Genomic DNA, 24013 nt, shown 5'->3' on the forward strand with positions numbered 1-24013 from the left:
GTCCTCTGCAGGAAGAGGTTTTCGAGGTAGTCGAGGAGGTGGTGGTGCTGGAGGTGGAGGACGTGACTCCCGTGAAGATTTTCCTGACCAGCCAGGAGGACGTGGGGTCAGAGAGTTCAGCAGCTCAGGTTGGACAACAGCAGGAGGCAGCTGGCTGGGCTGCAGCCCGTCAAACACCAGAAAGTCTCCAAACTGAAACCTTTACCTAGAAGCCAGGGTCAGCTGATCCTAACATTTTAATGGTGTATGATTGTTTGTAGTAATGAAGCACTGATTACTCTACACCAACGTGTACAAATGTAGTCACAGTTTTCAGGTGGAGGGGACTCCTGGTGCAACGCTGCCTTGTTCACTGAGTTGATGTCACCAGAGTTTTATACAATAGTTGAATACAAACAGTACACAATGAAAATAAATAATACTGTAGCTGTTGCCATTACATTGAATATACAGTATATAAGCTGCTCTTTAATGTAACCTGTTGACATCAACAATGTGTACTGCATTCAAGTAATACTTCAGACACCACAGCACCACTGTGTATGACCTCACGTTATGTTCTTGGAGACCAGTGTTTACTGCAGTCTGGACAAAAACCTGCGTTTGACCTGAACCTTTTTTATTACCTGGTCTATGGAGAGATTGTGCTGTTGTGGTAAAACTACAGCTGTTCTCTGCACTTGTGATTATTTGTACAGGACTTTTTACATTTCACACAAAAGAATGTGGCAGGCAGCGTTGCCCACCTGCCCTGGGACACCCCCCACTTTTACCCCACCATACCTTTCATCTCTGCCATCTCATGCTTGTGTGTGTCCACTTCAGGATCTGGAAACAGTGCTGGTCACAGAGAGTGTGTACGCTCTCTCAACTCCCTGTGTGTATATGTGTGTGTGTCTTTTCAGGTTTTAAAGACGACGACTACATGGCAGGACGAAGTCGAGGGGGCGGCAGTCGCCCTGGTGACAGAAGGGGAGGAGCCGGAGGAGGGATTGGTCGCTTCAGAGATGGACCCCCACGTGGAGGATCGACAGACTTCAGGGAACCTTCTGAAGGTGACGTCGCCATCTCACTGTGTGGCCTTTAACTGTTCATGTATGTTTAGGACTGATGCGACTTTAATTTGACACCTTATACACTGCACTTGTCCTCATCATCCTGGTCCAAGTTCTGTCTGTGACTGACCTCACTTCCACGTTCTCTGTGGCTCTTTATTTGCCATGGATGTTAAGCATGGAGTGCATTACTTCAGTTCAGAGTTAATTTCCAGGCTGACATCAGTTTCTTGGACTGCGTTTTTTTTCCAAATTGTTGTCCCCACTTTATGGTGAAAACCGTTACACCTCACTGTTTTTCCAAAAAAGCCCAACTGTGTCCTGACGTCTCTTGGTTGTTGTTTGTTGTCTTCTCTCTTTATCACAGAGGAGCGTGCACAGCGGCCTCGACTGCAGCTGAAGCCTCGCACAGTCTCGGAGCCACTCAATCAGGTCGCCAACCCGAATTCTGCCATCTTTGGCGGTGCCAAGCCACGAGAGGAGGTGATCTCAAGACAAACCATAAGAGACTAAAGACCAGGGGAAGGGGGTCAGGAGGGAGGGAGGAGAAGGGTGGGGTTTGGGGGCAAATAAACCAGATTTAGGGTGAGATTAAATGCAGTAAGCATTCCTTCCTGATTGGCCGACGATGTAAGAACAGGCGCTGCCCTCCTTTCTTGTCCTCTTCCTTTTTCCTGTTTGAGTTCAGTTTGAGCAGCATATTTATTCTTAGTCAGAATAAAGACACAAAACTCTGAATCATGAAAATGTAAACACACAACAAGCAGCTTGTGAATGCATGTCCAGCCATCAGCCCCCGTACTTCATTCTGCTTATTGTGATATTACACCTGCATCATTGAGTAGCCCCGCCCCTACTGTTCCTAACTCTGCCTCGTTCAGGGTCATAGGTTATCCACTATTTTGCTTTCCAACAGAATGAAGGCAAGACAAGCTGTCAACTCTTGTCTTCTGTATTTTGTAGATATTGATCTAAAGCCTCGCCCTCCAACGCTCTGATCGATGGAGTCTGATGTATTTTTAACTTCACTGTTGCTTGTGGCCGTGGTGACTCATCAGTCAGGTTCCTCATCTTCAACTTGGCTTTTTATCTTTCTTTTAAAGTAAGATGTGGTAAACTGGCCAGACCCCTGTGTTTGTAAAACTGCCTTGTTGGCACCTGGAGGCTCATCCTGAAGTTGATCTGATGTGTATGTTAGGAAGACAATGCTCTGCTGTCTGCAGCTGAAGCCTCTGGTGTCCAGTGAGTGTGAACTCTTGAGATTTTCTATGGTTTGATTATACAGCTGTGATGCTGTGGTTAAAGGAAGGGAAATAAATTTTTAAATTTGTAGGTAGTTGTATCATGAAAGAATGAAACTGATTGGCTGAGGTGTGTTTTTACACCTGTCCATGTTCATGTCGTTTGTCCACACTGAAGGAACTGTCTTCTGGTCTGCAAAATTGTCAGCACAAAATGAGGTTCTAACTGGTTCATCTGTCATGATTCCATGTGGGTTAAGTCAAAACCAACAAAAATGTTTTTAAGTAAATGGTCATTTTTTTAATGTTCTGTTCTAATGAACAAAATATTTTTTTAGTTTCTCAAATATTTTATTACCAAAACAGAGAAAAAGCTGCATTCCAACTGCTCCATGCTGGTTGTTTGAAAAGCACCCAAGAATTAAGTGTCCACACTAGCATCATCATGTCAGTCACATGAACCCTGACCTGCAACATATAGGTTTTAAGATGTTGAGATTAATGCATGTGTACTTTTAACTAAATTGCTGCTACAAACGCAGCACAGTCAGTCTTGGTAGTTGCCTTGTATGTATGTGAACTCTGAACAGATGGTTAGGAACAGATTCATGTGACCTCCACTCAACTTGTTGTCTTTTTTGGATGAGGAAGTTTTTTTTTTCCCAAGGGTTTCTGTTGGTGAATTTACTTAGCCTTATTTGTCAGTGGTGAGTCATTGATGATGAATCCAGTCATGTGTTTTTTACTTTGCTCCCACGAATGTCTTTATTTGTGACCAGAGGCTATGGGTAGCTGTCAGAAGATACCAGAGTGGTATTTGTCAGATCTGACCTATCAACAAGGCGTTGATAATTACCATGCCGTTTAAGTGTGACTTGGTGTTGATCCACTCTGTCCAGCTAACTTCCAAAGCTCTCAGGGCTTCTCTAATTTGGCTGGCACTATTGCTGGAGTAACCTGACTGTAGTGCTACATTAAAACTGTAAGCGATGTTTTTTTGGTGGCAAGAACTGAGATAGATGAGACCAGCTTGTACTGTAGACTGTGAAGAGGCAGCAGAACAAGGACGGACTTTGATGCATGATGTTAATGTTTTCAAAATTATTAGTTGGAGATAAAAGCATTGGAACATCTCACACACACAGTATCAACTCTTTATTTCCATCACATATCACTACAATCCACCTGCAGTGGTCACAGCCAAACCTATCAGACATGGTTGGTCTATCTGTTCCACCAAGAGCAGCTGTGGCTGCAGGGTTAAGTTCCAACCAAGCAGCAGCACACCGGACTTGGCTCATTTAATCAACTGATCTGAGTCTTCCGACAGTTGATTGGTCAATCAATGTGTTCTGGATAGGTTGGAACAAAACCCTGCAGCCACAGAGGCCCTTTGTGGAACAGTTTGGGCAACCCTTGCTATAGAACAAACAGGACTGCTCACGTGTCAATTAGAAAAACCTTGTTTCTCCACGTTGTTCAGTTTGATATTCTGGTTTTGCTCAGAGATAGAAGTGGCAGTGATGTGTGGTTCAATAGACTAAAAATGTGAAGTCCTCTGGTCATTTTTTTCCAGGTTAATTTTCTTTTGCATCATTTCTCTTTGTTTTGTGGAAAGAAAACTCTTTTCTCTTATTTTGTTATAACTGTTGGATAGTTGTAAGGGAAAAGGGGAAAAAGGTAAAATACTGAAAGTATGAGGAAAATTTAACATGTGACAAGATACATTTTTTTTCTACCCTTATTATAATTTTACTTTTGTCCCCTTTGCTTTCTGCTCCAATTTCTTTTATCTCTGTGTTTCCACTTCTCCGCTCTTTCTTCTTCATCTGTCTTTTCTCACAGCACTGAGTCATTTAGACACCTTCTGACATTCTGACACTCCCCCTGGCCTGACGGTGGCGCTGCAACAGAAAAGAAGGCCTTCCAAGGTTATTTGTGCTCACTTTGTGCTCGTTCCTTCGGTTTGGATAGTACGATGAAAATTCAGCTAAAACGATTAAATGATTTCAATGAACTACAAAGAAATAAAATAATGTCCAAATGTAATTATTAGTTGTAGTGTCCCTTAGTGTTCATCTTTATCATGTGGGGGGAGGGAGCCGGTTCCCTGGTTCTGTCCCAGTGTTGGCCAGGATCAGATCTTAGTCTGTATTAGGTGTGAAGCTAAAGTGTTTCCAGTCTGCATCATTTTGAACACAGATGAACAGTTAGCTTTGTTTACACAGATTTTCTTTTCTTATTGTATCATAGAAGAAAAACAGAACAGCTGTTTCAAAGCCCTACCCCCTTCCCAACAGTGTTTATGGCAATAAAACTGTATGAACATTCAACGTCCACAGAATGTGTTTAATTTTTTTTCATCCAAATAAAAACAGTGAAGAAAAGGTTTGACCTCTGTGACCTGTTTATAAAGCACCGACCATGACCACAGTTACTGGGCTTTTTAACATTTCCTTTTTTAAATGTTTACACCAGGGGTGTCCAACTTAATTTCACTGGGGGCCACATCAGCAATACAGTTCCCCTTGAAGGGCCATCTGTGAATGGAAGACTGTATAGATCAGGGGTCCCCAACCCCCCGTTCGTGTATTGGTACCAGTCCATAGGTCATTTGGTACCAGCTGTAGTGGGACACAGTGTAAAAATGATCCTTCACCGCTACCATTCTGTAGTAACGGGTGGTACTGGCTGACCAGTCCTTGGAACAAAAAAGGTTGGGGACCACTGGTATAGATGTAACTACTCCATAACAGACTAATACATGTTTCTACAGTTGATTATTATTTATTCAAGGAACAAATATTGTTCATTACTGTGTAATAAAAAAAAAGATTGAGAAACTCTGCTGCATGGACTTTACTAAATGCTTTTTTAGGTTTCCACGGGCCACACTTTGGTGCTTGGTGGGCTGCATTTGGCCCCCTGGCCTTGAGTTTGACACGTGGTTTACACTATAGAAAATTAAGTGATTTTTGAGTTGTCAGCAAATCGCGTTTGTCACATGGAAACTCAGTCTGTATTTGATTGTTTGTAGTTTGAAAGAGAAACACCAGGGGGCGGGAAAAATGCACATCGTTTTACTTTATAACGATGTAATTTTTCTTGAAAATATGTCTCAAAAAGGCAATTATGGTGTCAATATATGAGTATATATTTTGTATTTACCGATATACAATTGTATTTGACATCGTATAGGTTAAAGCTTTTTTACACCTGTTGTAAAACTTTGGCAAAGGTTTGTGTTAATGATACTTGTCATTTATATTGTACCAACAATAATATAACTCTGAGTTAGGAAGTTGTCTTTGAGACATAGTGCGCATACGTGTGCGCGCTTCCGCGGAGGTAAATCGTCTTCCTGGTTTGCAGACACAGTTGTGATCTCTCTGTGACTATTCACTTTTTAAAGCCTCAGGCGAAAGTGCTGACTTATTATGCTGGTCAACCGTCTAACATCATCCACTAGATAAGTTAGTGAGTATTGACGAGTAGTGACTCAGTGGTGACTAAATCCGACCGCTTACGGCAGGAGTCCGGTTACCTAAAGGTAAGACTGCCTGACTTTGGCCGTCACCGAGTTGCTGGTTCATGTGACTCAGTTAACCCACTAAGTTAGTTCGTTTTAGCTGTTACCATTTTAGTGTTGACTAATTAATTTGTAAACTTATGTTGTTGTCTTTAAACTTTAAAGTTTGGTTCACTTAAGTGAGTAGCCTAATGTTAGCTTAGCTTGTACCCTGCTAGCTGTTCAACCGCTGAACCCCGTTTAAAAATCGCTAAATTGAAAGTGATTTTGCCCAGCGTCGGACGCAAAAGACTGCCACCTTAAAACATTTAACACAGTCTTTTTAATTTGCTCACATTTAGTCATCCGGCTCACACATTACTTATAAGAGATCTTATATTAAGCTCTTTTAAAGGAACTTTAAGGAAACGGTTTGGTTGATTTCTTCACTGTCCCATTCATACCTGTTGATGTGTAAATAAATTCCTACTTCCTGGAACATGACGCTGAATTTACTCCGACTTTCTTTTCGAAAATTTAATATATTTTTAAATGGCCCTTTCCGACATTAATGTAAAAATATATAAAACAAATAAAATCATGTCAAGTGATTTTGTGAAGAGCAATGTTTTGCAGAATACTTTGCCCATGGAAGTATGAAACGCTTGTGGTTTTACCTGAACGAGATTTGCTTTAGTTTTTCTGAAGCAGGTTTCTGTTCACAGTTCTGCGCATATTACATTAGTAGACATTTGACTTTCGACCGAAATGTGATGGGTCTGACAAAGGATAGAAAGGTAGCATAGACTAATTAAGGGTAACTACTTTGTGAGGTTGTTTAACATGATAATGTGACAGGTTTAAATGCAACATAGGAAAAGCCTCAATTCTGCAGTTTTTTTAAATACTGTAGTTGTTGTTTCTTGTCGTGTCTTGCAGGAGGTATGGCAACACCATATCTCTCAGAAAAATATGAATAAAATGTTTGTCTTATTTATAGCTTAGAAAGTCTGATAAGTAAGTATACAGTTGACATGAAAACCTGTGAAACATCCTTTAAAAGGAGGCCGTAACAAGGTGAACATTGGTTTAAATCATTTTTTAAACCAGTGATCACTGTGGACTCAACTAAAACATGTGTACATGTGTGTGTTAGACAGACAAGTATGTGGGCGTCCTGTTGTAATTGGCTGTGCATGGACTCGGCTGACAGTGAACAGACTGGTGAAAGTGAGCAACGTCGTCATCATCAACAGTCCTACAGTAACTCAGCCTTCAACACACAATCTCCTCCACCTGAACACACCTGTAAGGCCTGTGGAGGCTGCATTGACACAGCTGCAAAAAAGGTAAGTAGAGACCACCTGAACCTCTCTTGTCGACCAGGTCAGAGGTCAAAACCCTGCTGACAACTTAAACTGTTAGTGATGTCACCACTCATTGCTCAGTCCCTTGCTACCATTCTTCCCCAGCATGTGTGTGTGGACTGTAAGAATTACTACTGCAGCCGCTGCTCTGCCCAGCTTGAACCCCGCCCCTGCCTCTGTCACACCTGTCAGCGTTTTTATGGAAATCTGCTAGAGAGGACGGAGCTAATGAAGCTAAAAGTAAAGGAACTCAGGGACTACCTGCACCTGCACCAGGTCTCAACACACCTTTGCAGGGAAAAGGTCTGGTGTGATTCCTTGACCACCTCAATGCCATCCAGACCTTGACTTGGTCTAAACACTGTTTCCTGTCCCCCAGGAGGAGCTTGTGGAGTTGGTCCTGAGTCGACAGTCCTCACCGTCCAGTGACTATGCCCCAGACGATGTGTCCACTGAACCTGCCTCTCGAACCTCTCACCCTCCTGACTTGACATCGCACATCTCCGTCTTGACACCGGACCCAGATGAACCTACATCAACGCTAAATGAATCCTCAGACCTTCCCTCCGTACAGCACGATGCTTTAACCTCTCCCTCAGAGACCACACCCACAGAGATCCCTGCTGCTGAGTCCGGTACTCAGGAAGATGACCAGGTACAAACAGAATTAGATAAAACATGAAAGAGATGTTGATTAATGTCAAAATCTTTATGTCGTCATAGAACATCTTCTAAAACCAACATTCAGGTCTTTGAACCTTTTGTTTTTCCTTCCAGACCTGGGACTGTGAAGAGCCTGCAGCTCCAGGTCGCAGAGCGTCTCTGGCTGACCTGAAGTGTGTGGATGATATCGAGGCACTCAGTGTTCGGCAGTTAAAGGAAATACTTGCCAGGAACTTTGTGAACTACAAGGGCTGCTGCGAGAAGTGGGAGCTGATGGAGCGTGTGACCCGGTTGTACCAGGACCAGCAGAACCTGTTGGGTAAATGTTGACATTTATTTTCACGGAAAAGAAGAGTTGGACCAAAAAAAAATGAAGGTATAAGTAATAAAAAGGTTAACAGTGTTCTGATGTGTTTCAGCTGCAAACGCTGCCAAAGCTTTAGGTGAGTTTCCTATGAAACAATGATACTTTTGTTTTATTAGTGAAGGGTTACAGCACAGTATGGTTAAGAAAAATAAATGAGGACAGTTAAATGTTTAAACAGAACTGAATTCTTCCTGGTCTAAGGTGTTGTGTTTTGTTTTTGTTTTTCACTTTAAGGAGTTAAACTAAAACTCTAAAGTGATCGTTTGTCTGTTATTCTGATGTTGTCACGTCTGCTCCTGTAGAGTCTGAAGAAGGAGCTCCTGGCCTGGAGGACAATGTCTGTAGGATCTGTATGGACTCTCCCATTGACTGTGTCCTGCTGGAATGTGGACACATGATTACCTGCACCAAGTGTGGAAAGAGGATGAGCGAATGTCCCATTTGTCGCCAGTATGTCATCCGTGTTATTCATGTCTTCAAGTCCTGATTTCAGGTACTCCAGGGCTGGTTTGTTTTCCTAGGCTAACATTGTTATCATCATCATCGTCATCATTGTGGTCAGACACTTATCACAGACAGGTGTCATTACCAGTTTGTCTCTGTCTCCCTGTAGGACAAGAAACCTCCGAAAGGCACCGAGTCCAAACTACAAAGAAAAACTTTTATTTCTATATCTCTATTTTTTTAGTGTAAATATTAAGCTGTACCACCACATGACCTTATGTGACCTGCTGGTCAGACACAACCCAGACGTGGATCACATGATCTGATCAACCAAAAGTAACTTGGCTTTATCTCAATATGTGTAAGTAAGAAGAGGACTGTTTACACTGTCCAAAAAAGAAAAGAAATTCGAAAATGAATTCAACTCATACAGAGTGGTAAATCAAGGGCTGGAATCACAAGGAACAGATTCCCAAATGTTGGGTGCTAGGTACCTCATGAGATTAAATGCAATGTCGGTTCCTCTAATTAGTTCCTAAAAGCTCTATTTTCTTTTATATTACTAACAAATGCTATACGCATCTAAAAGAACCAGCTGCTGCTCTTCCAAGACCTTTCCATCATTCTGCTGTCATGAGCAGAGTGATGAACTTGAAGGTTGGTTAATTTAGATAAAAGCCAGCATTTAATGTAGCATTCATGAGAAAATGCTCCAAATGTGGCTGTACTTTAAAGACACAAAAATCTGACAAAATGTGAATTGACTGTAGCAGCATTTCAGTTTCCTGCGGAATGAATGGAAAACAGAGTGAAAGAATGAAAGAATGTTCATATAAGAACCTGAGCAGTAGCACAGACATTGAGTCAGTGATGAAAGATCTGATGTCAGTTGTTCATAAGAAAAAGAAAACTCAGCTGCAAAATTGCAAAAAAACAACAATATTTTTACATAATGTAACAAAGATGAAGAAAAAAAATCAGAAAATTTTCAGTAACAATATTTTCTTAAGAACCGTTGAATAAGTATATTCTTAACATGCAGATGCATATGCACTGAAATTGGAATAAATAGCTGTTACTGTTTTTTTAGAGTTTGATTTTGTTAAAACTGTTTTTGGTTTTTCTTTTGGTTTTTTAAGTGTGACATGGCTATAATGATGTTTTCACGTGCCTTGACTGGTGAGTTAGAGTAGATTCTGATGGATATGGCCTTAAAATGAAGCACAAGCACAGAGTTCAAATATTTTGCAGTATTATACTGATGCATATATAATTTAAGGAGAAAAGACACTCGGTTTTTAAGCAGGTAAAGCCCCAAAGCTCCAACCGTATCAACACATCATCAGTTTCAACTGTAGGTGAGAGATTCGAAATTAGACTAATTGGAAGTATCAGAAATGTCACTGATGCACATTACATATCACTTTACAAACACAACACTGACATTGACACTACAACTCAAAAGACACATTTTTACACTTTGATCACATTGTTGATTCAGCTATATAAACTCAAGTAAAACTACTAGCTCTGTGGTGACATCACTGACTAGAAGGAATGTAATGCTATATTGAACTTACGATACAATTACGATTCTCACAGCAAGGTGTATCTTTGAGACAATTTCCTAATCCACAGGAGCGTTTTAAGGATGATTCAGAACTGAGAGGTTGTGTTCAGAACTTTGGCATTCCCGGAGGAAATGATTCTCTCATGGTTTGGACAGAATGGACTTGAGAGCACTGCATGACAATGTTAGCAGCAATTCTCATTGGTTTGATGGTTTGGTTTGTTTTGATGCACAATTTTGCTGAGTCATTCTAAAGTTTTATGCATTTGCTATGGTTCCATTATTGGCCTGATTTGATGATTAACTTGAATTTTGCTGTGTGTTATTTTTGGTTTCTTAATTGGCTCTAGTATGAAAACAATTTTTGTTACCATGTTATTACTTGACCAAGAATATGTGTAATGTTGAGGGGAGAGAAAGACAGTGGTTCTCTGTAGCTCAGGGTTTGTCCGACAGTGGCTGTTTGTGAAGCTTTTGATTCAAGTTCCATATGGTTAGTATGCAGTGTAACGTGGGTCCAGTTCACACATAGATGGAGACAAAAAGCTCAGAGAACCAGACGGCACCAGAAACTTTCTACTATGATGAAAGGGACAAAGGTCAGAACAGTTCTTTAGTGGTCATAAAAAGGGACCAGAAAAAGCAATACATTAGGCTTTGTGCTTTTGTAATAACCACATTGTTCTTGTCGACCTAACTTGATCTCAAATATTTTACTGTGTGCCTTTCAATTTTATGACATGATGTATTAGCTGCAAAAACAAAGATAAAACTCTTTAGGCTGCTTCATTTTTCATACACTGGTTAATGATTTTTTTTGTCTTCGTTAATGGTGTCGCTTTATGTTTCTTAACTTAATTGTACTGTCATTTGTAACGTCAGTCAGTCGATTAAATAAAACATGAACACTGTGAGGAGAGAATTGTGCAAAGGTTTATTCACTTTCACCATTAACTATTTTACGGGTATTACGGAAATGTAATTCAATCAAACAGAGGGAGAGGCTGTGAACTGATTCACCATCACGTTGCTGTGTGTTATGATGTGTTATCGTATCGACGATGCTGATTTGTTCGTTTCCTGGATGTGGACACAATTTCCTATAGCAGCGTGTCCATTGGTCACCTAGGGACATGAGGGTAAACATTCTTCCGTAATTGGTTAGTTACTATATAGTAGGCGGGGATTTTGTTCAAATTGGAGTCCCGCCGCTGAAGAAGGTATCAAGTTTCTTCAGTTCTTCTCAAGTTGAGACAGTCGTCCATCATTATTACGAGAGATTTTTTAACTCGGCCCTTTTCACTTTAGAGGGCTTGTATGGGTCAAAAGTGCCTTGTGGAAACGTACTTCAAGTTCTCGATTGATTGCCGTGACGTTTTAGTGTGTGTGTAAAGAGTGTCATGGCAGAGTTAGCGGATATCGGATTATTCGCCGCCGTAAAGAAGAAGACTGCAGCGGGGAGAAGGAGCCGGCAGAGCCAGCAGAAGAGAAGCTCAAGCGGCCGGGTACGGTCCAATGCTAACCAGGCTAGCTGCTATCACCACAGCCCGTTACCCACACAGACTGAGGGCGTTTACGGAGCATTTAGTGTGTGACGATTAACATTTTGTACATAAACACAACGTAAAGTTGAATTTGAAACTAACTTTTTTTTTTTATCTCGAAGAGCTTTTTTGTTTGTTTTTACAACTTTTTCACAGCAACAACTTGTTAAATAGGCACGCAATCACTGAAGACGACAGTTTTACTTTTAAGTTCCGTTTCACTGTTTAAGAGACATCTCTGTCTAACCTTTGCCTCCACGTCCTTCCTGCTGCATCCCAGCACATCAACAAAACATCTAAAATCTATATCCAAATTACTGCTCCTCCGAGATTCATGCCGCTTTTTATTTTTTACAATTGTTGTTTTCAAAGAAACATGTAGTTGGGTATAAGCTAAAATCAAATTTATGGCACGTTATTATCTTTGAAAACATGAAACTCAGACAGTGAAATGCAGTTTAGCATCTAACAGCACAGGTAAATAGTAACTCTAAACAGCTCAAAACATTATGGTAATGGTTCTAAAACGCAATGCAAATTGCATATTTTGGTTGTAACAAAATATTCACAGTACAGAGTGGATATGATTCCCATTATTTATCTGATTTGATTGATTCATGAGTAGTAATTTTACTCTATATTAGGGTAAAATGAACTCCAATGAGTTTTCCTTTTGGTGTTTGTTTTGTTTAGGTGTCTCTGGAGAAGGTTCTTGGCATCAGCACATCCAGCAGCAGTGGTTTGACATCTGACCCCAACTCTGGACTCATTGCCTATCCTGCAGGGTAAGGGACCACGTCCTAAATGAATCATTGGTGTTTACCCAGCATACACCACTGTGACTCTCAGTCCTACTTGACTTTGTGCCTCAGGTGTGTGATTGTGCTGCTCCAACCAAAGACAAACAATCAGACTCACATCATCAACACTTCCAGGTACATCACTGTTACAGTAATACTCACTTGTACTTGTACTTGTACTTGCACATTACATCACTGTTCTGTGTTTGTGTTTCAGAAAACCCTTCAGCGCTCTTGCATTCTCTCATGATGGAAAATACTTGGTCACTGGGGAGGTGAGGCCTGAACAACACACAGCAGTCTAACAACAGCAGACGCCCTGCACTACTGGGACAGCAGGGCAGAGTAGAGTTAAAATCATAATCACCATTAGTTTGGTCGGTATTGAAGTCATGGTTATTTAACACAATTACTCATGGACTCAAGGAACACACTGCATCACTTCACATTAGAAAATCATATGTGACCTTTATTTACCGTCATGTTGAACAGAACTTTAAAATAACTGAGAGAATAATATTCAAATATTGCAAAACACATTTAAGTACATGTATTTGTCAATGTGTTAACACATAAGTTACCACAGGGTGCAGCCTTTGATGATTCTTTTATCTTCATGTGCCGGAATTACCTGTCGAAGTGGATTGTAGGAGAATAGATATTGTAAATAATCCTAAATTTGCTTAAAAACAGTAGACAAAACTGTATAGAAACAAAGACTGTAGTTGACCTGTAGTGGAAGTTCACTGAAGCAGAGCTGTGAGACAGAGCTGATGTTGTGGTCTGGGTCAGAGGAAGCTCTAAAAGTGCTGCCCTACTTAAAACTCACCACAGTGAGAAATATTCATGTCAGTCAAACTCATCAAATTAAATCAGTTTAATAAGAATCATAATTGAGGAGTGTTTGGACCTAGTTTTATTCCAGTGCACTGCTGTGTTTTGCAGTGAGAACAAAGGCTGTTCTTTTCTACCCAGAGCAGTGGAGCTGCAGATGCAGGAATTCAACACTGAGTGAAACATGTAACATTTAAAAATATTAATATGTTGTGTTTGTGTTTCAGAGTGGTCACAAGCCCTGTGTACGAGTGTGGGAGGTGGGCGGAGCTCAGGTGTCTGAGGTTCAGTCACATAAATATGGAGTTTCCTGTGTGGCATTCTCTACCAACAGTTCCTACATCGTCTCTGTGGGATACCAGCATGACATGACTGTCAGTGTGTGGGACTGGAGGGTGAGCACACACTCATTCTCTCTCTCTCTCTCTCTCACACACACACACACATTAAATCACAGAATAATATACTAGTTATTTTCTATTTGTTCATGTCTGATTGTGATCAACTGATCAGCTTTTCTTCTCGTCTGTAAGCAGAAAGGTTCCATCATTGCCTCCAACAAAGTGTCAAGCCGTGTCTTTGCCGTCTCCTTCTCTCAGGACAACAGTTACTTTGTCACTGCTGGCAACAGACACGTGAAGTTCTGGTACCTTGACGCCTCTAAAGAACGACGGGTAAACTCAGGCAACACTCAGCCCAAACAGTCAGAACCTAAAGGCTTAGTCTAACCATAAGGCTTGTCCTTTCACTCAGGTAAACAGCACAGTTCCTCTGATTGGTCGTTCTGGGTTGCTAGGAGACCATAAGAACAGCATCTTTACTGGGGTTGCATGTGGGTGTGGCCTAATGGCATCCAGCACTTACTGCATCACCAGTTCTGGGCTGCTGTGTCTGTTCAACAGCAGACGGCAGCTGGAGTCCTGGGTCGACCTAAAGGTGGGTAAAAAAAAAAAGATGAAATAAAAACTAAACCCCTCAAAAATGAAATGATATTTATCTTCTATGATTGGGGTCTGCAACCTGTGGCTCCTGAGACACGTGGCCCTTCAGCCTCTTTGAATTGGCTCCCTGCACTGGACCAAGTTTAGTCTTTGCACAGTGACTGCTTAGAAAAATCATGACTGATGCATCAGAGTTGTAGTAGTAACATAATAATGTTCAGTTCAACAGGAGGAGGAGTTAGATACAGAATAATTATCTGGTTTGGCGACCCCTTAAGGAAGCAGTGGATTTCTTTTGTTTTAAACATTTCTTTAAGAAGATTTCCCTCTGCGTTGACAGACTTCTTCTGCGAGCTGCTTGGCCGTCAGTGACAACTTCATCTTCTGCGGTTGTGCTGATGGTGTGATCCGTGTATTCAGTCCGTCTAACCTGCAGTACATAGCCACACTGCAGCGACCACACCGCCTGGGAGTGGATCTGAGTCAGACTGTACCACAGGGGTGAGAATACTGCAGTAATACTCCATTGACTGCCCAGGGAAATCCCTGCTTGTACTCATGCCTGTCTCTGCCCAGCAGCCTTCTACCTGCCAGTCCAGGTGCTCACTACCCTGACACTTTGGCGTTGACCTTTGACCCTGCTGCCAACCTCCTGACTTGTGTCTACAATGACCACAGTGTGTACGTGTGGGATGTAAAGGAAGTGAGGAACGCAGCCAAGCTGTACTCAGCCCTGTACCACAGCAGCTGTGTGTGGAGCATTGAAGTGAGTATTACTCTAGTAGTACTGCTGCAAACATACTGATACTTGTGAGTAACTGTGCTTCAAGCAGCTGAGGTGTGGAACTGTTCATTAATTTTCATTCAGTCATCGAACTGGATTCCAAGAACTATGGGTTTGTGCTGTGAAGGGGTGAGAGTTCTAGTGGAGAACTGGTTCCTTTGACACAATTGTGTCCATGGAGGCTGCTCAGACTCCTCAGCATGTTTCTACAGAGGAAATATATACAGTATTTTTTTTATGTACCTGTGTTAAATGTTGTCATTTGCCTAATGTTAATTCAACTTCATACGCTGCATCTGTTCAAGGTTTTATTCTAATGAGAATCAACAAGACACATTGATAATGTAATCACCAGACTCTGTTCCCATCCCTGGTGCAGTGAACATGTGTATGTGTGTGTGTGTGTGGTCAGGTGTATCCAGAGCTGTCAGATGATTCTCAGGCCTGTCTGCCTCCGTCCTCCTTCTTCACCTGTTCATCTGACAACACCATCAGACTCTGGCAAACAGATGTGTCTGGTTCTGCTGCTGCAGCAGCACAGAAGAACCTTTACAGCAATGTAGGTTCTCACGCGCACACACACTGCACACTATGTACAGAGATGCATGAGAACACAGGGGGTGCTCAGAAACACACATTTTGTGGACTGTTGTATTTAATTTATCGATTGATTATGAATTCAGGACTTGCTGAAGATTCTTTACGTGGGTGAGAACACACAACACCTGCAAAACGATGGGGACAAAGGAGAGCTGCCAGGGGCTGATGGGAAACCTGGGGTTCGAGTGTTGGGAATAAGTCCCGATGGACAGCACCTGGCTGCTGGAGACCGATGTGGGAACCTGCGGTGAGAAACAGAGTTGTCTCATCAGAGAGGGGTCACAGAAACTCTTTTGACCGTAGAATGTGATTTGTGATTAAAAAAAACATTTTCAAAAACTGAAACATCTTTGCTTATCAATTAATTCAAAATATCTCCTAAACCTTCCATGTAATCACAGCTGCATGCCATTTTATTGAATGTCTTAAATTCTTGAATACATGATTTTTTTCATATATTTTGATTTATCCCTTCCTCAGTATTTTTGCTCTGCAGTTTCTTGATGAGATTGTGAAGATCGAGGCTCATAACTCTGAAGTGTTGTGTCTGGAGTTTTCACCAGCATCTACAGGTAATTGGCTGACTTTAAGACTTTCCAAATTTAAGACTGTTTAACCATGACTATCCAGCTGTGAGGTTTTTACCCCTCACTCACACCCATGTAATTAGGGCAATAGATAGTCCTGCATTTATTACATCTGTGTAATGACCAATAGCTCTGCTGTGTTTTTACTTCACGTGTGAAGTCAGTGTCGCTGCGCTTTTTTACTGATGTTTTATATATAGAATATAAAAATGTTGTTGACAAAGTTGTTCTTCATTGACATAACCTTCAGGTGTGAAGTTATTGGCATCAGCCAGCAGAGATCGACTGATTCACATCTTCAACCTGGACAAGAACTACAGCCTGGAGCAAACTCTGAACGATCACTCGGCCTCCGTCACAGCTGTGAAGTTCACAGGTCAGTGAGGTCATTGAAACCTGCTGTCAGTAACTGACCTGAGCTGGCTCTCTGGTCAAAATTTGTATTTCATATATTTAGTCCTGCTGTGTTGCCACTGGACCAGCTCTTCACCTCCTGAGTGTCTCATGTTTGTGAGTGTGTTGTTGTTGAACTGGTGGTGAAAAAGGCTGGATACTTGTTTTTTGTACTGTAAAAAGCTGTGGTTTCTATTGTTTGGTGTTAGATCCAGCTAAGCCTGATTTGTCTGAAGCTGTGTTGTTGCTGTTTGACAGAAACAAAATAAAGGTGAGAAATGTACTGTGTTCTCCAGGGGAGAGTCCTGAGGTGACCATGGTCAGCTGTGGAGCAGATAAGAGCATCTACTTTCAGACGGCAGAGCAGGTCAGTCGGCTGACATGTGCAGTCACTGCAGGAACCTGCTGCTGTATCTTCTTTTTTTAATGGTTGGTGTGTGGATGTTGTTGCAGACGGCGGAGGGCTTGTCTTTCTCCAGGAGGCACCATGTGGTGGAGAAGACGACTTTGTACGACATGGACCTGGACTCATCCCGGACACATGTGGCTGTGGCCTGTCAGGACAGAAGTGTCAGGTAATCACATGATGAGACGCCAGTGACTGCAGCATTAAACAGCTTTAAAAAAGCAGTTTGAAAATAACCATGATGCTGGTATTTGATTTTTCTTTTTTCTGATGTTTTTCTTAAGGGTTTACAATGTGGAAACAGGAAAGTTGAAGAAATGTTTAAAAGGTTCATCCAGTGATGAAGGATACCTGGTGAAGGTAAATGTCATGACTGACCTGTAGTGTTGTTTAACTGGTGCATCATTAATAACCTGCAAATAAGTCATATTTTAAATAAATGATAATACTTCTGGATGTTGTGTTTACACTCTACTGTGATATGAAATGTTTGGTTTGTCTATTCTACTTTGTCTCTATTTTACACTTGGCAGACTTTGGCTTTCAATGCTACCACCTGCTGGTTTTTCTATGCACTGCTCATAGTGACACCTCTGCTCATGTGATCAGTAGAGTGAGACTTTGTTGAACCTGTCGTGTGCAGGTTCAGATGGACCCTTCTGGAAGTTTCTTGGCCACCAGCTGCTCAGATAAAAACATTTCTATTTTTGACTACGAGTCAGGAGACTGTGTGGCTACGCTTTTTGGACACTCGGGTGAGTCCTGATCACCTGGAGGTGTGAGCAGGTCACACGTCTGTGTCTGTTCCAGATGTGTGACGTCTGTTCTCCTGTGTCTGTCTCCTCAGAGTTCGTCACATGTATGAGGTTCAGCCAGGACTGTAGACACCTCATCACTGTCTCTGGAGACAGGTATGGAGCCACGGTCTGCTGAAGGCTGTGGCAGTTCAATGACACAGTCACATACAGGATTTGATTGAAGGATGAAGAAAACATTCCATCATAGTGTTTTTGTAGCACATCGGTTGTACATTGTATTGCACTATTTTAAAAGGTCAAGAGTTGGATTTGTTTGTATTTCTAGTGTTTTTGACCTTTGACCTATCAGACAGTTCAGCTCTCATCCATCTGACTTTCCAACAGTTCCAGCTGGTTGAAGTGTGCTGCAGACAGATTGAGGGCCACCACATTTTTGTAAAACACTGACGTATGTGTGTGTGTGTGTGTGTGTGTGTCTTTTTGCATGTGCATACAAAGTTGTGTGTTTGTGTGGCGGTTGGACTCTCAGATGACTGCCACCATGAGAAAGAAACAGGACCTGAAGCTGAAGGTTGCACCTCAAATCTGTGGTCAAAAAGAGCTGAACATCAGGTGAGTTAGGTTAGAGGAGGATAAAGAGCAAAGGAGGAAGATTTGTTCAGACTAAATAATGTAACAATAACTCTCATGGTCTCAGGAGGGAGACCTTCATCACTGTTCCCTCCCTTCAGCTGCTGCAGAGAGAGCAGCACCAGGAGGAGCAGGAGGAGCTGAGTACACCGTGCAGACTGGACTCTGATCATGGTGAGATGAAATGTTTCATGTGTTGGGTGCAAAAGTTATGTTTTTGTTTTACATTTTTGTTAAAGAGAAGGTTTTTGTTAAGAATAATTTTAGTTGCAAATGATTGATAAATAGATAGATGTACATTTTAAATCCAGCATCACAGCAGAACAGTCGAGTTAGAGTAAAAACACAAGCAAGTGAAATGTGAATTTACACAAAATATGAATGTAAATGTTAAACATTGATCCCTGTCCTTTGATTGGACAGAGATAATATTCTCTCTCATCACATCACAACAGTTGAAATCGTAGATCAGGATGATGTTCCATTTGTCAAACCATCTTCGCCTTTGTTCCAGAAAACCCTGTGCTTCAGACCAATGGAAAACTTCCCATGTGGTTGAGAAAAATGGTTGGTCTGCTGTTTGACTGCTGATCATAACATACGCTGACAGATTGCCAGTCAGTGTCAGAGGTTAAAGGTTATGATTTCTGGATGTACAGCAGGGTCACGCCGCAGCCCCCGTTGTTGTCCAGACCAGTGATGAGCATCAGCAGGTGCGCAGTAAGTGGGCAAAGCAGATCAGCCCTCTGAACATTTGCTCCAACTGCTCCCCAAGTCCCACTCAGAGTCATGGGGAGGTAGAGGAGGAGGGGGAGGAGGAAGAGGGGGACGAGGCAGAATTCCATCCTCAGAGTCTGGAGAGTATGCTGGAGGAGGAGGAGGAAGAGGAGGAGGAAGCAGAGGTGAGTTTCACTTTAGATGAAATTAATGTATTCCTTACTATTTATTACTGTGAATCTATATGAATTTATTCATCTTAACTCAAAGCAGATTAAAAATCAGGTCTTAGATATTGTTTTTTAATAAACTACCCAGAATCCTAATGTTACTGTGGAATAAACTCCAATGCAATGGAAAGATTGAACAAACTGTGTTGCCGTTGCTCAGGTGTCAAAGGTTAAAGGTGAGGAGTGCAGAAAGTCCACCTCGTCTCCAAACAATAGCAGCGCCACAGACCGGTGAGAAATAAAGCTACACTGCTGTGCCTCTTGGAAACTGCTGTGTTTTAATCCTCATCATGTTCCAAAGGGAACTCAGTGATGACGTGGTGACAAACAGCCAGCACTCTTTGGTACAGCTGGAGGTCAAAGGTCAGGTGGTGCCGCCAGTGTGGAGCAGTCAGCTGAGTCCAGACTCTGCCTGCTCTGAAGGCACAGCAGGAAGTATGGACCAACAGCACGCCCCAGGTCAGAGCGAGTTTTTATTTTTAGGATTTCTGTATTTTTTCACTAAGAACCATTGAATATATTTACTACAGTGGCTTTGTGTTTATATTTGTGTTTTTATTGTCTAGTTTTCAAACTTATTTATTTTGCATATAATTTGTTGTTTGTTTCTTGTCCCTAATATTTCAGTGGGTGACCTGATGACACCAGTCATTGTTATTACTGTCATAGGAATCACATCACAAACTGCAATTTTCAACCTTGCGTGTGTATGAGCAGCAGACTGTAACATCCCCTGTCCTCTGGTCTGACAGACACAGACTCACTGAGTCAGGGCAGCTCTGTGGGAAGTCTGGGTCTGGAGGAGGATGACGACAGAAACCCCCTGGAGATTTACTTTGAGACCCTGGCCTCCAGTCTGGGTGAAGGTACAATCAACAACAATAATTGTGTGAAATACAACTGGAGAAACACAGACCACATATAAGACAACTGAGCCTCCAGGCGAATGCCACCCTTCTGTGTCTCAGCCACTCTCCTCCACACGTGTCCCCTGATCTTCAGCAGATCTTTTAACAGATCTGTCGCTGAAATTAGCTCCAAACAGATGTCTATGTCAAACCCTAATGGCTGTTGGTCAATTTAAGATAATGAATGTGGAGACAGATGTGCTGCTTTTCAAGATTATCATTTTATTTCAAAATTGTTGTTTCAATGTTTTTTATTGGCTGCTTCCCTGGCTGGGTTTATAATGGATTAAATGAATACCTGTGTGTTTTTAAATGAAGTCAATATTGTCATAAGAAGTGAAGGTAATTAATAATTAATTATGTTGTTGTGGTCAAAGTCAGGTAAGCATTTTACCCTTACTTTTCAGAAAAGTTTGACACTGACCTGGCAACCCTGCAGCCCTCAGAGGAAAAACACTTCCTAAATCCACGGCTTAGCATCTCAGCCCGCTTCCTGTCCCGTTTCCAGGACAGACTCAGGTCTGTACATGAGACTCGGCTGGTCGGTTGTGATGAAGTCTAACTTTGATGTTAATGTGATTGATGCATATTTTTCGGGGGGGTCTTGGTGATGTGTTCAGAGCTCGGCCCAGTCGTCCTCTGCAGATCGTCTCCATTCCAACCAGGATCTCAGAGGAAACCTTAGAGAACACCTCGGTACAGACCTACACATGCACACACTGAGAGTCCTCTGAGGAGCTGGAGTTGAAGTGGGCGTCTGTGTGTTCTACTCTTTTCAGGTGAACGTTTCTCCCAGCAGCAGCGGTACGTCCAGAGGGTCGGCTCGGAAAGAGCAGAGTGGAGGTGAGACGTCTGGGTGAATGAGTCCTGACGTGTGGAGTGAAAACAGTTCATCTTCACAGTTGAGCAGTTGGTTTAATGTCACAGATGTTGTTTAACAGAGTTTATTGGAGCAGCTGTTTCAGGATGTTAATGTCAGAGGAAACGGCCTGAATGTTAGAGAGGAGCTCTGAAAGGACAGGTGTGTGTGTGTGTGTGTGTGTGTGTGACCAACCCCAGTGAAGAACAACAGGTCCATCCACCTTCGAAGAGCCTCGTGTGTGATATCCCAGCAGCCCCCTCGTCAACCAACACGTCGACGAAGACACACTGTTGTTGTTGTCCAGTGCAGAGATGCAGTGGGAGGTGTGTGTGTGTGTGTGTGTGTATGTGTGTGTGTGTGTGGTGGGGGCATGGTGTTTAAATGTTTGTGGCCACATTTGGGTGTTTGGTGTCACCTTCTGGGTTTTTGTCCCTCCTGAAAAACTCACCCACTGGGCTTTCACACCGACAGGCCTCTCTGCTGGTTCCGGCTCTCAAACCATCCTTGGAAACTGTCGGCGCATTCAGATTGAATGAAAGCAAATGTCGGTAGCAACAGGATGGAAGCTAGCAGATACTCCATGCAATCTGGCATTTTGCTGTTGCAGTGACTCCTGCTATACCAGTGTGGTGACCTACGGCCACTTAAACTGGTATGAATGTGGGCTAGTTCACCAGAGGGCGCCAAGGTTCTCAGACTACAGAACACAGCTGGAGCTACAACCAGAACCAGTCTGTCTGGAAGCACCTACACTGTTGAAGTTGGTGTAAAACCACATCAGAGTCTGGTGCTGGTTCTGATCTTGGTGCTGGGATGTTGATATGCGGCTTTAATCCTAGCACAGGGTGAAGAAGAGAAATGTTTAAAATCCTATTATTTCATGTAGTATTGCCTGTTGGTGTTCTGCTGGACACATCAGAACATCCTGTCTCCTCTTCACCACTGAGGTCTTTTCTTCTTCAATTGTCTAATTTCCTGCTCTTTAACCAATCAGACATCACCTCCAGGAACGGTGTTGTGTCTGGTGTTCAGCAGAGGTCGCCATTGCTGGAAACAACACCCAGCCCTATAGTCAAAATGAGAAAAGAAGACTTGAAAGTATCTGAAACCTTGACTAGTCTGGACCACAGCGCCACCTGTGTGAAGAAGAGCAGCAGGTAACACCTGTGTGGTTTTTAACTTTCCTTAATTAAAATCATCCAACATGTTTGGTTTGTAAATTAAGTTTCCAGTTCATCATGATATAATTTAAGTTGGTACTTCATTTTGAAATTAGCTTTTTTTAAAAATTTACTTTGTGTTTTCATCCTTATGAGCATTTTAATGACTGTAACTTTAACTGTACAAATTGTCCTACCAAGTTATAGATCAACCTCTCCAGACATGAGTCACCAGCAGTGGTTTCACACTGACCTCTGGTGAGGTTAAACTGAATAATTGACTGACCTCTGTCTTCTGTCAGTGTTGATCTGTCTTCACAGAAGTCTCCGTCTTGTGCTTCTACTAAGACCCTATGCAAGTCAATGGCCACACCCAGCAGGGTGGTGTCACTAGGTGGAGACAGCAGGTGGAGCCCCAACAGCAATGAGGAAACACCAACAAATGCAAATCAGACGATCTCTGCAAACTTGGACCCTACGCCCACTCCCTCATCCACCAAATGTCACCTGATGACCTCTGACAACCTCACCTGTCCCTCTGACATCCCCAGCTGCTCTGTCTCCAGGCTGGACAAAGGTCAAGGTGAGACCAGAGCTGAATGAATGTCTGAAGTTAAGATGATTTGTCTGTAATTTTTTCCAATTAACTCCTTTGTCTTTAACTGTCCCCGGTGGGCTTCTGTACCTTTCTACTTTCTTCTTCATATGGTTGAATGAGGCGTTACCTTATCGCCCTCTTCCGGTCAAATAAAGCATTCACAGTGTAATTAAACGAGTGTTTGTTTCAGATGTAGAGTCTGAGAAGCAGCTGATTGTCCAGCAGGTGGCAGACCAGCTGAGAGAGACAACCAGACAAGCCGTTCACCTCTACCAGCAGGTGTGTCATACGTTTTTTTTTTTTTGGTTTTTCTTTTTTCTTTTTAAGAAAACTTGACATCAACTCTGACTGACATTGATCCCCAACTCCAGCAAAAATGTTTTTGTTTTTCTCACAACTGCTCTCTGGAGTATCTGTGAATCTACTCTGACTGTTAATATTGGACCAGTTGTCATCAAAGATTTCTCTTCTTCATGTTCCTGCTCTTTTTTGCTATTTTTTTCCTGTAGTTCACCCTTTCACCTGAGGTGGCGCAGCAGCATATGCAGATGTCAACCATCCTAAAGGAAGCGTTTGATTTTGTTCTCTGCGAGCTGCAGACGGTGTCACACAGTCCCAGCAGAGGTCCTTCAGATGAACTGGGGGACAGAGGGTCACTGTCTCTCCTGGAGAAATACTCTGAGCTGCTGGTTCAGATGACCAGGGAGAAACTGAACCAGTTCTAATGCACTAGAGCGGACTGTGTGCTGTCTAAACAGTTCACATGAAGAAGAGACTGGTTTTGCATCAGTATTAAACCCATGCACCTTATTTTTGTTTTGTTTTTACACTTTCACTGTTTGTACATAAGCCGTAGTTTTTGTGTTCCTTAATAAATGTTAAAATTCAAATCTGGACTTTCTTTTCCTTAGTTTTAGACACAAAACTTTCCACATCAGGTCAAGCGCCAACAAACCCTAACCTAACAAACCCCCCTAAACCCAAGTTTTTAAAGTATTGGCCAACCTATATTTTCGGCTAAAATTAGCATAATTATATAATATTGG

The 24013-nt window shown here is 42.2% G+C and overlaps 3 protein-coding genes across 9 annotated transcripts in view; all 3 read left to right on the forward strand.

The window, feature by feature from the left end:
* The window catches only part of eif4h (eukaryotic translation initiation factor 4h), an 8886-nt gene extending 4203 nt beyond the window's left edge, over positions 1–4683 (forward strand). Inside the window, exons 5-8 of one of the 3 annotated variants that reach the window (XM_008309585.3) lie at positions 12–128; positions 906–1055; positions 1423–1538; positions 4142–4683. In XM_008309585.3, coding sequence (XP_008307807.1) covers positions 12–128; positions 906–1055; positions 1423–1538; positions 4142–4147 — 389 coding nt within the window. In that variant the 3' untranslated portion in view covers positions 4148–4683. Of the gene's footprint in view, positions 1–11; positions 129–905; positions 1056–1422; positions 1584–4141 lie in introns of those variants that run through there. The other 2 variants (XM_025054904.1, XM_025054905.1) reach the window with 2 other exon arrangements.
* A 939-nt stretch (positions 4684–5622) lies between these two features.
* rffl (ring finger and FYVE-like domain containing E3 ubiquitin protein ligase) lies at positions 5623–11126 on the forward strand. Of its 3 annotated transcripts, none has more exons than XM_017032296.2 (8): positions 5623–5846; positions 6965–7153; positions 7277–7474; positions 7551–7826; positions 7949–8153; positions 8254–8277; positions 8504–8694; positions 8815–11126. In XM_017032296.2, exons 2-7 carry the CDS (start codon positions 6971–6973, stop codon positions 8686–8688), a joined length of 1071 nt encoding a protein of 356 aa, XP_016887785.1. In that variant the 5' UTR covers positions 5623–5846; positions 6965–6970; the 3' UTR covers positions 8689–8694; positions 8815–11126. The 3 variants fall into 3 exon arrangements, with proteins under 3 accessions (XP_016887785.1, XP_016887786.1, XP_008307810.1); XM_008309588.3 differs by having other exon boundaries at positions 5624–5846; positions 6961–7153; XM_017032297.2 differs by lacking the exon at positions 8254–8277 and having other exon boundaries at positions 6961–7153.
* Positions 11127–11289: 163 nt separating this feature from the next.
* On the forward strand, positions 11290–23857 carry wdr62 (WD repeat domain 62). Of its 3 annotated transcripts, none has more exons than XM_025055015.1 (33): positions 11290–11720; positions 12453–12544; positions 12632–12694; positions 12777–12834; positions 13621–13788; positions 13930–14067; positions 14147–14329; positions 14675–14835; positions 14914–15100; positions 15531–15677; positions 15802–15965; positions 16199–16290; positions 16556–16681; positions 16995–17065; positions 17152–17273; positions 17389–17464; positions 17748–17859; positions 17952–18015; positions 18361–18474; positions 18560–18666; positions 19007–19059; positions 19155–19394; positions 19600–19670; positions 19741–19898; positions 20192–20305; positions 20755–20866; positions 20968–21043; positions 21127–21190; positions 21407–21532; positions 22204–22366; positions 22672–22952; positions 23158–23246; positions 23477–23857. In XM_025055015.1, exons 1-33 carry the CDS (start codon positions 11616–11618, stop codon positions 23690–23692), a joined length of 4113 nt encoding a protein of 1370 aa, XP_024910783.1. In that variant the 5' UTR covers positions 11290–11615; the 3' UTR covers positions 23693–23857. The 3 variants fall into 3 exon arrangements, with proteins under 3 accessions (XP_024910783.1, XP_008307811.1, XP_008307812.1); XM_008309589.2 differs by having other exon boundaries at positions 11293–11720; positions 19152–19394; XM_008309590.2 differs by lacking the exon at positions 21407–21532 and having other exon boundaries at positions 11295–11720; positions 19152–19394.
* The last annotated feature ends 156 nt before the right edge of the window (positions 23858–24013 follow it).

Source organism: Cynoglossus semilaevis, chromosome 4 (genome assembly GCF_000523025.1).
Source record: "Cynoglossus semilaevis isolate Cse_v1.0 chromosome 4, Cse_v1.0, whole genome shotgun sequence".
In the NCBI taxonomy this organism is placed as follows: domain Eukaryota; kingdom Metazoa; phylum Chordata; class Actinopteri; order Pleuronectiformes; family Cynoglossidae; genus Cynoglossus; species Cynoglossus semilaevis.

Coding starts and splice junctions, on each gene's coding strand:
- rffl (XM_017032296.2), top strand. CDS start 6,971: ATGTGGGCGTCCTGTTGTAATTGGCTGTGCATGGACTCGGCTGACAGT. Junction 7,827..7,948: donor GTACTCAGGAAGATGACCAG/GTACAAACAGAA, acceptor TTTTCCTTCCAG/ACCTGGGACTGTGAAGAGCC. Junction 8,154..8,253: donor GGACCAGCAGAACCTGTTGG/GTAAATGTTGAC, acceptor GATGTGTTTCAG/CTGCAAACGCTGCCAAAGCT.
- wdr62 (XM_008309589.2), top strand. CDS start 11,616: ATGGCAGAGTTAGCGGATATCGGATTATTCGCCGCCGTAAAGAAGAAG. Junction 12,835..13,620: donor AATACTTGGTCACTGGGGAG/GTGAGGCCTGAA, acceptor TTTGTGTTTCAG/AGTGGTCACAAGCCCTGTGT. Junction 19,395..19,599: donor AAGAGGAGGAGGAAGCAGAG/GTGAGTTTCACT, acceptor GCCGTTGCTCAG/GTGTCAAAGGTTAAAGGTGA.